At 37.9% G+C, this 16,810-nt stretch overlaps 2 protein-coding genes across 2 annotated transcripts; both read left to right on the forward strand.

Moving 5' to 3' along the window:
* Positions 1–1,373: 1,373 nt before the first annotated feature.
* LOC121386088 lies at positions 1,374–5,435 on the forward strand. The gene is made up of 3 exons (XM_041516887.1): positions 1,374–1,699; positions 2,179–3,891; positions 5,403–5,435. Exons 1-3 carry the CDS (start codon positions 1,685–1,687, stop codon positions 5,433–5,435), a joined length of 1,761 nt encoding a protein of 586 aa, XP_041372821.1. The 5' UTR covers positions 1,374–1,684.
* A 1,503-nt stretch (positions 5,436–6,938) lies between these two features.
* LOC121386280 lies at positions 6,939–16,368 on the forward strand. The gene is made up of 4 exons (XM_041517133.1): positions 6,939–7,027; positions 10,364–10,687; positions 12,960–13,071; positions 13,735–16,368. The coding sequence occupies exons 1-4, from the start codon at positions 6,940–6,942 to the stop codon at positions 13,841–13,843; spliced, it is 633 nt and encodes a 210-aa protein (XP_041373067.1). The 5' UTR covers position 6,939; the 3' UTR covers positions 13,844–16,368.
* Positions 16,369–16,810: the final 442 nt, after the last annotated feature.

The raw sequence follows: 16,810 nt of genomic DNA on the forward strand, positions 1-16,810 counted from the left end.
TTAGCGCATTAAGTGGGATCGATCCTTTATCCCATTGTCCTTCAGATGAGTACTCAACCAGCAAGTTGAAACAGGATGTAGCTCAGTAGTAGAGTGCTTGCCTGAGGATCACCCTTGATTTAATGAACTTGGGCGGTTTTCCCCGTCTCAATCAGTACCCATGACTTGTACATCAACGACCGCGCTGTTTTGTCCTGACAATGAGAAGGTGTGAATAAAAGATCCCTTTCTATTTTATCAGCAGGAGTAGCCCATATAGCAGTAGCCGGTTTCCTCTTCTCTCTCTCTATTGACCAAATGTAAAAATAACCATGCCAGGCACCAAATAGCCACAAGGGGGAAGACGTAGCCCGGTGGTAAAGCGATCGCCTGATGTGCAGTTGGTCTAGGGTCAAACCTCAGCAGTTGGCTCATTCCATTTGTTTCTTGTTCCAGCCAGTGCTCCATAAGTGGTATAACAAAGGCAATGGTACGTACTGTCCTGTCTGTGGGATGTTATAGCCCATGAAGTAGTAACAGCGAGTTTTTTCTCTCATTACACGTGTGGTCCTTAGCCATATGTCTGACACCTTATTGTAGTTTAAAATGTGTCAAGTGTTTAATTAATATTTAAAACCCCCAAATCTTACTGTCTTTTCAAATAGCAATAGTTAAAATTGTATTCAGGTGTCGTAAAACAAACATTCCTTTCCTTTGCTTTTAACCAGCAATCTAGGCCTGCAGCACTCTCAAGTGGACCACAGTGTAATTCTCCAAGTCAACAATGAAACGAATATTTGGGTAACACCCAGACGATATATCTAATGCGTGGCGCACACCTACCGATTTATTCCGACTCGACTGTTGAGTCAGCACTAGTCTGAAAATGTTCACCAGCACACACCTACCGATTAACGCCGATGTGACTGTCGAATCGGGGTTAATCGGTAGGTGTGTGCGAAGCATTAAGCTGGCTGGTTGATGGCTTATTTAACATTTAATCTTTTTAATCAATTTATATGTCTCTACCAGCTCCACCAAACGTTTATGGTAGCTGGATGGGGACATTTCTTTTGGCTCTGTATATATGTTATATGTTTGTGGTATGCAAGTGTGTGAGTGTAAGTGTATTGCTCGGTATTGGGTTGGGGCTTATCTGGCAGTAATCCCCTCCCCCTTCCGGAAAATTGCATGTTATAAATATGTGTGTCTTTTAATTTTGGCTTTGGTTGTGTGGTTTTTTGGGTGTTTTATTTTTTTATTTTTTTTTATTTTCCCTTTTTTTTTTTTTTTTTTTTATTATTTTTTTTTTTTTGTATTATTATTATTTTTTTAAAATTATTATTACTATTATTATTTATTATTTATTATTATTATTATTATTTTTTTTTTTTTTTTTTTTTTTTTTGGGGGGGTAAATTAATTTGATAGGTTTATGTATATTTTATCCATATTTTAATCATTATTTTATATTTTTAATAAAAAAAAAAAAAATGTAATTTAACAGGGCAGGTGTCTAGTCTGTGCCTTTGGTAGTTATTCCCCTTAAATCGTATGGTATGGTACTCAATATTCGTGCCTCATGTCTTTTCGTGCCCAAACAGGAAATGATGAAATCTCGCGTGCTCACGCGCTGCGCGTGATTTGCAGCTGTCAAAAATAAAGGGTAAATACTAATCTATTTTAAGCAGCAGTTACAAAAAGAATGCGACACAAAAAGGTAAATGATAGCATAATGAATTATGTACTTGATATTTTATCACTTTTCACTAATACCAAAATGTCCGCTTCCAAAAATAGCCACTAATTTTTAATAAAATCCCTAAATTATCGTGACCGACGTACTTGTGGATTGCCAACCTTCTCTACCAGGATATGACGTCGGCAAAACATTTATTTAAGGCCAAATATAATTTTTTATTTGTGTTTCGGCGAAGTGGAAAAATTAGCTTAATTTTTTAACAAATAATTTTTCTCTCTCTTAGTTTGGACCTTAAAACTATTTTTTAAGCTATATATAATCATGTTTCATGACAGAAATGGTTGTGTTTGGGAACCTAGTATTTACTTGATGACTTTCATATTTTTTTCCAGCAATTCAGTCACTAATATATTTGTAAAACGCTTTTTTTATCCATCTATGAGTAAAACTTTTTTTTTTTTTTTTTTTTTTTTTTTTTTTTTTTTTTTTTTTTTTAGTTAAATCAAAGAGAAGGTAGAAAATACCGATCGTACAGTACCAATACCCTCACAGAAGCTTACTTTGCAGTAAAAGATGGCAAAATTACAGTTAAAGGGGCATCTAGACAATTTGGTATTCCTGAGCAAACACTCAGAGATCGTGCGCTTGGAAAAATTGACATTGACTGTGTTAGTTCAGGTTGTTTGCCAGTACTTACCTTGGATGAAGAGACCAAGATTGTGGAACATTTGAAGAGGATGGCATCGTATGGGTACGGTTACACCAGGCAGGAGGTGATTGATATAGCCACAGACTATGCTGTCAAACTGGGAAAAAGAATTTCTGAGAAACCTTTTACATTAGGTTGGCTCTATCTCTTCATCCGTAGATGGCCTGAACTGCGACTTATCAAACCACGTGCCCTTGAACAGTTTAGAGCAAAGTGTACCTCGTCTACAGTTGTCTGTTCATACTTTGATGAGCTTGAAAATATCATCACTAAGTACAGTCTTTACGATAAGCCACACCTGATCTTCAATGTCGACGAAAAAGGTATCACCCAGAACCACAGTCCCCCACGTGTTGTTGCTGGAAGGGACCAACATCCCCAGGCTGTTACCTCAGGAAAGTCACTGACAACAACCATTATTGGATGTGGAAGTGCTAGTGGTATAGCAATACCACCATTCTTCGTTTTTGCCGGAAAGAGGAAGATGCCAGAACTGATGCATGGAGCGTCTCCAGGTGCAGATTGCGAAATGTCAGATACAGGATGGTCAAATTCTGACATCTTCCGACATTACCTGCAAGATCATTTTATAAAGTTTATACCCCAAAGACAGCCAGATCAGCACTTACTTCTTCTACTCGATGGTCACAAATCACACGTGTCTTTAGATTTGGTGGAGTGGGCAAAAGAAAAGAAAATAATCCTGTTTATTTTGCCTGCACATACATCCCATATTTTACAACCCTTGGATGTTGCATGCTACGGTCCTTTACAAAAATTCTACAGTTATGAGTGTCACAAAATAATGAGGCAAACATCGACAGGTATAACTCGATACAATATCTGCGAGTTGTCCTGTAAGGTTTACTCCCGAGCCTTGTCAGCCGAGAACCTTCATGCTGCATTCCGTAAGACTGGAATCTTTCCTTTATGCAGAAACGTGATCAGCAATGAAAGTGTAATGCCAGCTGAAATTTATCACAATGGTCAAGACAATGCCGAAGCCAACGATATTCAAACAGAGATACCAGATGGCCTGGACAATCAAACTGTTCCTACTGAAAATATTTGCACCACAACAAACAAGGAAACAGAAGTTTGTCTTTCTGAGTCACCAAGTGCATTTTTATGCCCAAAATTTGCTAATCTAAGAAACACAAAGCAGCTAGATAACAACAAAAAGCCACGGAGATCTCTCAGTAAAGTCGTATCAGGTCGACCTATAACGGAAAGCCATATTACTCAGAAAGTTGACGACTACATGCATGCCAGTGGAACAACCAAACCTACTATCAAAAACAGTAGGAACTCCAAGAACAAGTCAGGGAAAACTGCAAAGAAACAAAAAAGATTTGAAAACTGCAAAAATACAAGCTCTCCTCAACCTGGACCGTCAACTTACAACAATCCTGACTCGTATTCACCTTCATCAGACAACAGCGATATCGATATCGAAGAGAGTGAAAAATGCTGTGTTTGTCACATGTTTACACCCACGCAAGTACGACAGAGCATTTCAGTGGTGTTTACAAAATGGGTCCAATGTGACGGGTGCCCTCATTGGGTGCATTTGGGCTATTGCACCAAAGAAAGGGTGATACGCCTTGGTGATAATTTCTTTTGTCATCACTGTGTTACAAATCAAAGCAATGAGCAATAAGTATGCACTTATTCTGTCGTTTGTGTGCACTTTAAATTGTTGGAATTTTAAATTGTTATGGTGTTGCAGTTATTTCCCTTTGGATATTGATATAATAGAACTTCTACAGTGTTAAATGTGAAAACAATCAAACAGCAATCCAATTTTAAAAGTACTGAAAATCCCTTAATTTTTGGCGTGGCCTAAAAATGGTTATTTCCGGTTTTGGAACAGGGCACGAAAATAGCTGTCGTTCGATTTGTCGGGGTGGATTTCACTTGGTCCTTTCAAAAATATCTCAACATTACGTGCAGCTTTGTGTTTTCTTTGTGGATTGTGCAAACAAAGGATAAAAGGACACTGTTCGAGGTTAGTAAATCTTTTTTTATTTATTATTTCATTTCCAGAAGTTATCGTCGCGTGCTTGCTTAGGGGCACGAATATTAATGTCGCTAGTATAACTAAATTCGTCACAAATTTGGTGGAAAATTCCATCAAACTGCGTAGTGAAACGAAACACAAAATACGCAGATCATTGCACAATACCAAAGGCTATTCCACAACTGATAACACTGCAAAGGAGCGGCGGGGAATTTTAAATAATGGTTTAAATTAAAACGGTGCATACTTGTTCATGGCTAATGACGTCACACAAACTTGGGGTTCAACGAATAGTGAAGTACACCAGCACCAAGTTCAGTCGTTAAACGTTTCGCTAACGTTAGAGAACTATTTGAGTGGTTCCTCCGTGGCCATTTGATTTACCGTGAAGCGCACAAACCAGTCTAGCGGAAATTTGTTTCTGCTCGGTGTAGCTGAACTCAGATCAGATTGTTGTATTTCATTGGTCAGAACACACTGATGAGTTCGAACCATTGTCTGCTAAGAAATGTAAATTGTAGTCCGTCTTTCTACTGGTTTTAATTTAGTCATGTATAAGTGACATGTAAAGTCCGAACCACGTTGTTAACAAGTACAATACATTACTCTCCTACAATTAATTAACATTAGATTCTCTCTAGTCCGAACGGCTGTAGTAAGTGTGGTTAAAAAAGAGTATTCAGTTAACGTGCCCCGCGCACTAGATTCTCCCCGCACTTTGTCCAAACACATTTTATTGTGGGAACATCCATTAAAATGACACAGATTTCACTCGCTTGATTACAACTATGTCACCTAAATTGACTTCGCTGAGATGTAGGACAAAACATAGGCTGTCATTTAATGATTTTGCGTTTGATGGAATGCTTCTCAAGAGGGGTGTTAGATTAATTACGTCACATAATTTGGGGGCTTCCGCCCTTTTTCAGGAGTATTCCGTAAACGAAACAAAATGGCAGATGGTGAATAAACTGCATGTGTTTTGTTTATAGGAGATACAGAAGGTATGGGCTTCGTTCAGATAGACAGACCAGAAAAACGTCCGCTAGACTGGTTTATGCGCTTCACGAAAACCAAATGGCCATTTCGGGAACCAATCAAATAGTATATATTCAATCTGTCTACTTATTTAGTGTACGGTTTGGGCTGGAAAGCTGAACAAAAATGTGCTAAATAGAGGGAAGCAACTCGCCGTGCACATTAAGAACAGTATTGGCTCAATGTGCGCCGTGCACTAACTCGGTACATATCTCATTTAAGATATTCCAAACACTGAAACATATTTTTGAAACACTGCCTGTAGTTACAACGTAATACATTCGTGTGTAACACAACGCTCATTTGTCAATTTACTTCCCTGCTACCAGAGTGAGTGAGTAACTCGTTTAACGTGTGCATATACCACGAAGGTTTCGCACACGCCCAACTCGGATTTAATCTCTGAGATTGCCACTGTGGCCAGTGACTAAGTCCGGACCAGAAGGGGAGGGGTAAGTTTGAGGTGGGCGGAATTTGAAATAGGAATTTAGTATTTAGGTCAAAAACCTAAAGCCAAAATGAGATAGCTGATCCATCCTAACATGTCTGGCAAAAAAACATGCTCGGCCGAAAACAGTTTTAAGCTGATTTGAGCAATTTAGACAGGCATCCAAAAATAAAATGCGTCGGACTGTTTACAAAAAAAAAAAAAACATAACATTTCGAAGGACAGCCAAAAATATTTAAAATCCGACTAAGCCCTTACCTGGAGGCAAAGACTCATGACCAGTGGGCTGGCTGGTGGTGCTGAGATTACCAAATGTCCAGTCTCCATCGCAGCTGGTGCTGGTTTAGAAGGGACCGCCGCTGTCAGTGGAGCTAACAGTTTTGGTTCCCATTAGCCGCTTCTGGCGTGGGCCGCAATCGAGTAGTAGGGAGCGATGAAGCAGAAGGGACCTCCCTCGGCAGTTAAACCGCCGGATTTGGTCCCCCCCCTCCCTCCGTGCTGCCCCTTGGGACACCTTCTCCTCCTACTTGTCGAACAACGCGGCTTATTGTCACCGTATATAAGGGTGACAAATAGCCGCGTTGCCGTCATGCTGAATAGGATACTTGGCCAGGTGGCCAAGCACGTTCAACACAGCCCCATTGTGGGGGGGGGGGGGGGGGGGGGGGGGGGGGGGGGCAGCTACGGGGACGATTTCGGAAACCAATTTCATTCTTCAGCGCTCAGAGTAGGAATGCTGCTACCAGAACATCCAGACGATTAACTTTTGAACTTGATGCAAGTGCGTTTTTAAAATGATGGAATATGCATTTTGGGGTAGGCCTATTACAAAATTAGGCCCCGTGCTTATAAACCTTAAAGTCTTGACTTTAATAAAGTCCAGACTTTAACGTCACGGCAACGCCATTCAAAAAGTAGTACGTTCAAGTCTAGACTTTAAGTTTTATAAGCACGGGCCCTGATCGGAGACACGTGAAACAGTTTGCGAACGTTAGCGTCGCTCGCTGTCGTTGAACGCGGACCACTTCATTACATTCCGGAAGATGGCGTCAAACTGGAAGTTGTTGACAGTCTCATATGGCAGGAAAATTATTCTTTTGGCGCTTCTGTTGAACATTGACGTTTGTGTAGGTTAGTTCACTACCGCGGCTTCTTTATTACAGGGACTGCTATAAGATGTTTGCGACCAATATAGCCATTTTACAACTAAAATTACTATTAATGTAGACGGCAGTCACTTTTTGCACCCTTGTTTTGGCTTCGTACACAATAAATATAGCATATCTCATTGTAATTTCACTTGAAATCTATATTTCGTAAAAGGTACAATACAATTTTCTTCAAACACAGTTAGGTGCATTAGTAATGTTCAAATAAAAACATGTGAATAGCAATTTTGTTTTGGAATTTTCCCAGCATTCTTAAAACGGAAAGGTCCATGGTAATTGTCGTGTAAAAGAAATCCATGAAAATGAAGTCACCAATAACATAACACGGGTAATCACAGTTTACTACTAGAATCTAAATTCATATTGGTCATTACCAACAAGACTAATGCATTTGATTTGTACAGAAAAGCAGTTAACTTTTAAAGATGGCGGACTGCACTGTCGGTTAACGAAGTCGTAAACGAAGTAGGACGATCTGGTCTCCGGTCGAGACACGGGCGAGATCGCCAAAAATTATATTTAGTTGAATAAATAGGAAGCGAAAACAACGGGGGGGGGGGGGGGGGGGGGGGGTGTTGAGGATGAAAAAGTACATGGTAGTTTTTTTAATCTTGATTATGCAGCCAACCCTCCCAACCCGACACTGTGGACCCAGCACTAGCGATTTCGTCCCTACGGTCCCGGTTCAGCCAGTCTATAGTAGGTAGTGCTTGTACTTATATAAAACTATTTCGCCCGAATTTGGAGATGATTACCAATTTTTATTTTTTATTTTTGGGGGTTTCTTTTTTTTACTATATCTTAGGTATTTATAATCATAAATGATTAATTAGGGAACCATTTCAAACTTCCAACACATCGCTCTGTACGAACAATATTCGTGGGAGGGATCCGATGTGGGATGTAACATCTGTACCTTTTGGATCTTGATAATATTTTTGTTTGTTTTTAAAGCCAGGTCTAAACATACTTATTTGAAAGGAATATTCGCCATGACATTTCATTTCAACTTATTTTGGTGCTTATATCTAATTAAGGATCAAGCACGCTGTCCCGGCACACACCTCAGCTATCTGGGCTGGCTGTCCAGGACAGTGGTTTATTGTTAGTTGATTAGTGGTTAGTAAAAGAGAAGAGGGCGTAGTGGCCTTACACCTACCCAGTGAGTCCTTATGACTCGCTCTGGGTTGGAGCCGGTACCGGGCTGGAAACCTTGTACTTGCCAGCCTGTAGTCCGATGGCTTAACAACTGCGCCACCGAGGCCGGTTCGCCATGACAATTAGAACGATCGAAAGACATTATGCCGTAGTTATTTTAATTATGGGTAGACCTATCAGTCAACTGAATTCAATTACAAAACATCTTCCTTTTCAGAGTAGGCCTATATTATAAAATGTAAGCAGTTTGAAACTTTAATTTATAAGAATGACTGATACAATTGTAACCAAATATCCCAGGAGACGCAATACGTTTTACACCTCCCCTAAATAAACATAACCAGTTGCAAACAGACGATACGTCATAATCATTATGAATAACGGCTGGTGGTATCTGAACAGCTGTATAACCACTGTAAGTGGTGGTCCTAATCGGAGGAGGAACGTAGAAAGAAAGAACAGATGGCGGGCAAAACTTAGAAAATGGGAATTTGGCAGTATGGGGGTATCTATTCCCAGATCTATTTAACATGTTCTTGGTTGTTAAAGACGACCTTCAAAATTTAATAATGTCAAAAATATGGATCGCAAAATTGCAGTGCTCGACTGTGTGTGTGTGTGTGTGTGTGTGTGTGTGTGTGTGTGTGTGTGTTATAATACCAGGTTACTACGTTTTGATATCGTCGTTGTTTGGCGATGTTTAGATAACGGTGTAAGAGCGAGCTTCAGCACCGTTATGGAACCGAGCTAAATCACCACGGTATCAACACGTAGTGACCTGATATTTTGTTTATCATGCAACTCCTTTCAAGTTATATTTTTGTAATATGTTTCAGTGAAAAGCGATATACAAACTATATCGGACAATAGCAGTTGCCAGAAAGCATCTTGGGAATGGCATAGCCAACCTAAAAGTTATGTGTTTCTTTTATTATATTTCAAAGTCTGTTTCATAACATTACAATTTTTTTACCTTTTCCTTTGAAAATAAACTCAAATTTATGTTTGACCCGAAGAAGATCTACATCACTGGCTGTTAGTGACTGTGACTTCAGATGCTGTTCCAATGTAAACATTCTTTGCAGGAATCTACTTGCTTTTTTGTTTCAAAATGTGTCATTCCTAATGCTGGCTAGTTCCGAATGGGATCGAATAATGGAGAATTGAAAAATAAGAGGTAATTTGACGTTACATGAAGATTCAAGTGTAAATGTTATATTTGTTTATGCAGTTCAACAATTATTGCTGTAAATGGATGTTTGAAATATGAGAAAACAACATTACCTGAAAATTTAGCAAACATCCGTCATGCGCACAACTCATTTCCTAATAACATAATAACACTTCATATTATCAGGTAGGGGTTATCAGGTCAATAGGAAGCATGATATATATATATATATATATATATATATATATATATATATATATATATATATATATATTGGAGGTAGAGTCACACAACGGGTAAATACACACAGAAATCTGAGTTCTGCAATGCTAATATAATTTTTCCATTTCTAGGGATGTAAGCCTTAAGAAAAATGTCTATTCGTCCACGAACCCATGATACCGCCCAAACCATCTGGCTCATGGACTGAAAAGGGTATTGACAAATGTAGCATATCTATGTGAGTCAATGGTGTAGGCAGGATTTTATAAAAGTTCTATAAAGTGGGGGTGTATTTGCGTGTGTGTGGGGGGGGGGGGGGAGGGGGGATGTATGAGTGGTGTTATGAGGCGAGGGACAAATATAAAATATGTTGGGGGAAAGAGATGTGATTGGAGAGGGGTTGGAATGGTCTCATGCCCCTTCCTGGTAAATCCAGTGTTATGAGTGGGTCAAGTTAAATTTTGAGTTCTTTGCTTGATTTAACCTCATTTTATGACATGTTTGTGCATGTGACAACATTCCGCTGTCTATTAACATAGATACAAGAACATAGGAACGGGCATGACCGTGTGTGTGAAATGAAGATAAAAAACCTAAAAACCTCCAATAGATAACGTGCCTCCCATCCCAACCCGATATGGTTGATATCGGCCTGAGATATATTTGCTGAAATGTCATCCCTGTGAATGTGACTCTGCTAATTAATGTGAAGCACTGTAAGTCTTGTTCCTAATTATTTTCTTCCAGGCATAGCCTCGACTTCTATTGACTGCACGAATGGTGGAATTCCTGGACAAAATAAAACAATAGTCTGCACAATAACTGATACTATAACTCATGGAATCCAGTGGATGCGACCAAATGGTGGAATGCGATATGAGATCGTACTGTGTAACACTGCTAACACTACTTGCTCATCGTTTACAGCTGGCTACACTGGTCATATTGACTCACCTACACAACACACTCTTACGATAGAATCATTTGACACCACAAAAGATATTGGACAATGGATTTGCCGTGATGGACCAAACGGAAATGGTCCGATGTCATGTAACATGACTCTCTTTAGTAAGTTAGCTAGGTCTTGTGCATACATAACATCGTATTCCAATGCCTCTGAACACATTATGTTTCGCAATCGTATGTAAGTTCCTAGCAAGTGTTACACGTGCAATTGGAATAGGTCTATTGGTCTCTTCTCTAACCTGCCTTGACATTTCATTCCGTTTTCAGGGTATGAATTACATTGTCAGAGGGGCACTGCAATTAGGAGAGCACCCCACAAATGTTAAGGAAACACTAGAGGCACAATGAGAAATTAAGAAATGTTTTATGTGGCATGGAGGTAGAAAAAAAAGAAGAATAAATACAAAATAATAGTCTTATTCAATTTACTGTCCTAGCCAAACAAATGTACTACACAACCTGAGTGGTAACTTCCACTGCAGAATTGGCTTCACTTTCCGGATGTATATTAGTACAACCGCTCATGGGGAGACCATCAACCTCATCATCAATTCTACAGTCGTCCATGAGTTAGACATGTTTCACACTGTTCACTACAATGTTACGTGTTTGTAAAATTTGATTTAGGAGAATAATAAGGTGATCTCTTAAGACATGTGGCTACTTTGGCAGCTTTAACTATACAAAACAATATCTATGCCTGCCAGAAAAAAAAAAAAAAAAGTTTATAACTCATTTGTATTACCATGTAGGCATTTACCCATGGGGCTGTAAAAAGTGCATTCAGTGATCCTCATGGGAAATTAACAAATGAAACAAAACAAAACGAAACCACTACCAAATGCGATCCACTTGACATTTGTTTTATTGCTATTGAATATCTAAATAGGAAATTTAAAAAAAAAAAAAAAAAAAAAAAAATATATATATATTATTACTCTTCAAAAGAAAAAAAAAAAAAAAAAAAAAAAAAAAAAAAAAAATATATATATATATATATATCGGAGAGAGAGAGAGAGAGAGAGAGAGAGAGAGGAGAGAGAGAGAGAGAGAGAGAGAGAGAGAGAGAGAGAGAGAGATTTGTAATGTGCCTACAATTGATAGCAGTACTAACATTTAAAAGTTTTGAGTTAAACATGACACATTTTTAAAGCCCATGTGGTGCATACCCTGAGTTATATATTCCCTCGTATAAATGTAGTTAAGTTACGTAACATGTAATATCCTGCAGAAATGGTTTTATGTTGTATGTCTTGAATTGACAGACAGTCATTTTTACTTTATGCTTTTCCTTAGGACTCATGCACGGTCTCTGTTGGAAAGGCAATGATTCACTGACACTGAGGGGGGACGTATCTGCCCCCCCCCCCAAAAAAAAAAAATATAAAAAATAAAAAAGAGGAAGAAAAAAGAGAAATATATTTTTGGCAGGTTTTATTCCTCGTGGGATTTCACTGTGTAACTTATTATTTGTGATAACAAGGAATTATTGCTTCCTGAAAAGAAATTTAAAAATGAGACTGAAAAAAAAAAGTTGAAGACGATTATCATTTAGAATGTCCTACTTATGATCACATTAGAAAGAAATATATTAAAATTTATTTTTGGAAGAAGCCATCTAACTTTAAATTAATAACATTATTTAGTGTACAGTACATTAAAGAACTAAATAAACTAACTAAATACCTCTCTGAATGATGTAAACTAAGATCCACTTTCTTGGTACAATGTATTTAACAGATGTTTTGTATTTGCATATTTATGTATGCTATTTTAAATATGTTCTTGTTCTCCTGCACTATAATGCACTTTTAAAAGTGTGCAGCCTTCTATACATTATATCCTATGTATGTTGCGCTGATGAGCCGTAAACTCAAGGCAAATAAAGAATTGAAATTGAAAAGACTGAAAGATGTTGGATCATAGAACACGATGAGCAAAGTACTGAGCTAGTTTGCTTGCGACTGTCAGACTGACGCAATGTTCGGCTTTCCATTGGTCAGTTGGTAAATTCAGCGAAGCTGATAGCTCACGTAGGCCGCACATGGTGAAAATTTTGCTGCACCATAGATATTTTCCTCAGAATCACGAGAGGCGAAACCTCGCACCCACATGAGTAAAGGTTTCAAGTAAAATTTTACTTTTGATCAGCTGATCAATAGCTCTCGTGTGCGGTAGGATTTTCGGATGTCATTATGCAATAAAAATGTATTGACTGTCATTGAGGGCAATATCAGGTTTTATGAACAGAACAAAAGTAATATTGATCTTTGGCCTCAGTTAGTTTCAGTTTCTTCGGTCCATAAAACCTGATATTGCCCTCAATGACGGAATATAATTAATAAGTATTGTTTGTGTTTGTTTTTGAAAACAGTTCCAGTTCCCAATCCAGAGAATCAGGTTTCGGAATCCACCATTAGCATAATAGTAGTGGTTGCTGTTCTACTGGTCGTCGCTGTTGCAGTATCTTGGTTCTATTACAAGAGGTAATCCAATCTCTTCAATAATGTTGATGATAGCCTTTAAAACTGTGTGGCTGTATTATTATTATTTATTTATCTATATTTAGGCCCCTCCCCCTTCACTACCCTTAAATCAGCCAGAAAACATGACAGTTTAAACAGAACTAAATGGTGGAAGGAGATATAACACAATAATAAGGTTTTAACATGTTTCCAATAATATTTACTCGTATACACAAAATGGAAAACCTCTAGAAAACAAAAACATCTATTACATAGTTATTATAGAGAGGTGTGGTTACAGAAACAAAATCTTCTTTCATGCTTCATCCTGTGCACGTTTGGGTTTTTTTTAAGAGCTCAGCCTTGGAGTGGCTGTCCTCAAACAGTATGAATCATGATTTTACGTATCTCCTAAGGGTGACTTTGTTTAACATTCTTCTGACTGCCTTGTGCAGAGATACGATTTTCATATTGGAATACGGTTTTGTTCTTCAGATTCACAGAAGAATGATAGCTATACCATGGCATATTTACAGGGATGGGAATACTGTACAGTTTCTGTAATCCTCGATTTTTTTATACTACATATAATATGTCTTTATTCAGTTGAAAAAGAAAGTGATTTTTGTTTATATACTATTCAGCAACCGCTGTCTAATAAACTTAATACTTTAACCGTAACAGAATGAAGCGGCAACCGAAAGCTGAGGAAGAGAAAACTAAAAACAAACAACAAGAGGCTCAAGATCAAACGAGTCAACATGACAATCCTGCTTTGGAAATGATAGATTAATTAGTGTTATGGAGTACAACAACCATTTGATCGATAAATTGACTACACGTTTTATGATCGAGTATAGTTTTCCATCACTAGTGATTTTCTGATTAATGGATCCATCAACCATTTGACGGATAAATTACATGTTTGATAATCTAGTACAATCTGTCATATTAGTAACTAGTGTTGTACTGATTAATGGAGCTCACCGACCACTGTCCACGTGATCCATTTGCGTAACTGATCGAGTACACTTTTCAAGATCAAGTACAGCACAGAATATTTCAAGTTCTCTGGTGGCCAATGCACTAACAAATATGTTTAATGTCTGTTTAAATTACTCTTTATTCTAACATTGCAATAAACAATGTCTTTAAAACACAGCAGGGGTTGAAATACTATTATAGAGAATCAGGTGCCAACTGTTAACCATGATGAGTTAAGTTGGGGCCTAGTTAGGAACCACAGGTGATTAACATAATATTATACAGAATCAGGTGCCAACTGTTAACCATGATGAGTTAAGTCGGGGCCTAGTTAGGAACCACAGGTGATTAACATAATATTATAGCGAATCGGGTACCAACTGGTGACCATGATGAGTTATGTTGAGGCCTAGTTAGGAACCATACGTGATTACGACTACTATGGGGTCTAATAAAAAACCTGTATATTATTTCAACACCTGCACAGATCACACATTTTCTATAATTCTTATATTATTTATATGAACAGATAAATAGTTGCGCGCACGTGTTTGTGTGTGCGTCTGTGTGTGTGAGAGATAGTGTGTGTGTGTGGTGTGTGTGTGTGTGTGTGTGTGTGTGTGTCCCAATCGATTAATTGTCAACTATAATCGTCCATGGGTGGTTCACGTATATGCTATTCAGAGATTAAAAAAAAATATATATATACTATAATATACAAGTTAAACGTTTAGCTTTGTTATCTTAGAGTTCATGTTACTGATGATACCACTGTTTTTCGTTTCTAATCGGACACCACTACCCTGAACACCGGGATAGGATCTGAGATGTCGGGTTTCTTCTTGTAGTTTTTGTACTAATCGATAACATGTTAGTTTAATTAGACGATCTTACATAAGAGATCGCTCTAGCTCTGACCCAACTTATAAGCAAGCCTAGAGGACACTCGAATTAATCAGATATATGGATGGGGTTTTGTTTTGTTAGGGTTTTTTGTTAATTAAATTCTTGTTCATTGGCAGAATAAATTTTGTATCTGGTTATGACCTTAGAGATGTTTCATCACCAATATTTGTTTGTTGTTGGTGGGTTGATGGGTTTTTGGGGAGGACGGTAGGTTTAGGTTGTTGGGTTTTTTGTTTGTTTGTTTGTTGTTGTTGGTTTTTTTTTTTGGGGGGGAGGGTTGAGTTTTTTTTAGGAGTTTCTCTCATTGCGACTATAAGAGGAAAAAGTGGTAACTCAATAGTTCAATAATATTTTCTTTGACAGAAACAAGAGTTTGAAGCTAAAAATTCGGCATCAATTCAGTGAACTTGTTAATTTAATATTGCAGGCCTGTAACCAGCATGCTTTGTAAGGGGGGTCGACTTTGAATCAGGAGGAACTCATGCGGAGGGCGTAATCAACGGATGGAATGGGGGTCATCCCTCAGAAATAAATTAGAATATTGATCCTTCTTAAGCGCTATTCTAGCGTGTTTTCAGCTGCTTTCGATGGATTTTTAAAATCGTGCTTTATTATTTTGTTTGATCCAGCCCGTGGAATAGACTGCAGACAGCATAACCTTTAAAAAAGTGTGTCTTGTTTAACAACACCACTAGAGAACATTGATTTACTAAATCATCGGCTATTGGGTGTACCTAATCATTTAGTAATCGTTTAGTAACGTAATTGAGCTAGTACTATATTGTCCAACTAAAGTGGACACACACACACACCACATATCAGGTTACGGGCCAGTATTGTGTCATGAAATAAAACAGAAATATGCAGATCAGTACACAATACTACAAAGTGAATTTTAAATAATGGCTTTAAAATCAAACGACACACTCGAATTCATGGTACCTGACATTATATATGTACCGGTATAATTTTATAAAATTTAATACTCTCTCTCTCTCTCTCTCTCTCTCACACACACACACACACACACACAAACACTACGCCACTTGTATCTGGCGCACCTGCATGAACATGAATTTTAGCAGAGGGAAACTTAACCTTAATACTAAACCAGGGCCGTAGCTAGCGGGGGGGGGGGGGAGGGAGCAGAAAAACATTAGGAAAGCATTATAGAAACTTAAAGATAATTCTCTTTTTAACCGTGTAAGGAGGTTTAGACTATTAAATATTCAGTTGCACACACCCCGACAAAAGATCCTAGCTACGGCCCTACAAACGTGTTCGTCCTTGGAAAGCTTCGGGCTGGGTATATGGTAGTTATCCAAGGTAAACTTCTGCGGTCCGGTTTTTTTTTTAACATTTTGACATTTATTGGACCTCCGATCAGCATTAAAGGCATACTGTCACGGATTTAAGGACCTGATTTCTCTAAAATAAATTTTTGTTCAGTAATACTTTTGGACATTATGGATAACAAATAACATCGAAAGATTGAGTTGCCACTTAACTGGTGTATATAAATGTAAACTGTATATATGCAATTTTACTCAGTATTAAATTTATCTTGAAAAAGAAAGAAAGAGAAGTTTTAAATAGAAAACAGAAAGTGATATTGCAACATTCCTAAAAAAAATATGGTCGTTTACATGTTATATTTATTATAAGGTGCAAAGATGATACTGCCCGAATAGCCTGCGTTGGACCTTAGGGCCTAAATGTTGTTACCACAAGGTCGAATTACAATGTCGCTTTCATTCTGCAGATGTGAGCAGATTTTTGAATGGACATTCTGCGTTTCCTGTAATTTTAAAGATTTTATCGACTAACAGACATTTTAACGATTGTAATTACATCATATTTTTTCTGCATA

Source organism: Gigantopelta aegis, chromosome 12 (genome assembly GCF_016097555.1).
Source record: "Gigantopelta aegis isolate Gae_Host chromosome 12, Gae_host_genome, whole genome shotgun sequence".
NCBI classification, from domain to species: Eukaryota; Metazoa; Mollusca; class Gastropoda; order Neomphalida; family Peltospiridae; genus Gigantopelta; species Gigantopelta aegis.

Coding starts and splice junctions, on each gene's coding strand:
- LOC121386088 (XM_041516887.1), top strand. Junction 3,892..5,402: donor ACATGTTTACACCCACGCAA/GTACGACAGAGC, acceptor TTTTGTTTATAG/GAGATACAGAAGGTATGGGC.
- LOC121386280 (XM_041517133.1), top strand. CDS start 6,940: ATGGCGTCAAACTGGAAGTTGTTGACAGTCTCATATGGCAGGAAAATT. Junction 7,028..10,363: donor GAACATTGACGTTTGTGTAG/GTTAGTTCACTA, acceptor ATTTTCTTCCAG/GCATAGCCTCGACTTCTATT. Junction 10,688..12,959: donor ATGTAACATGACTCTCTTTA/GTAAGTTAGCTA, acceptor TTTTGAAAACAG/TTCCAGTTCCCAATCCAGAG.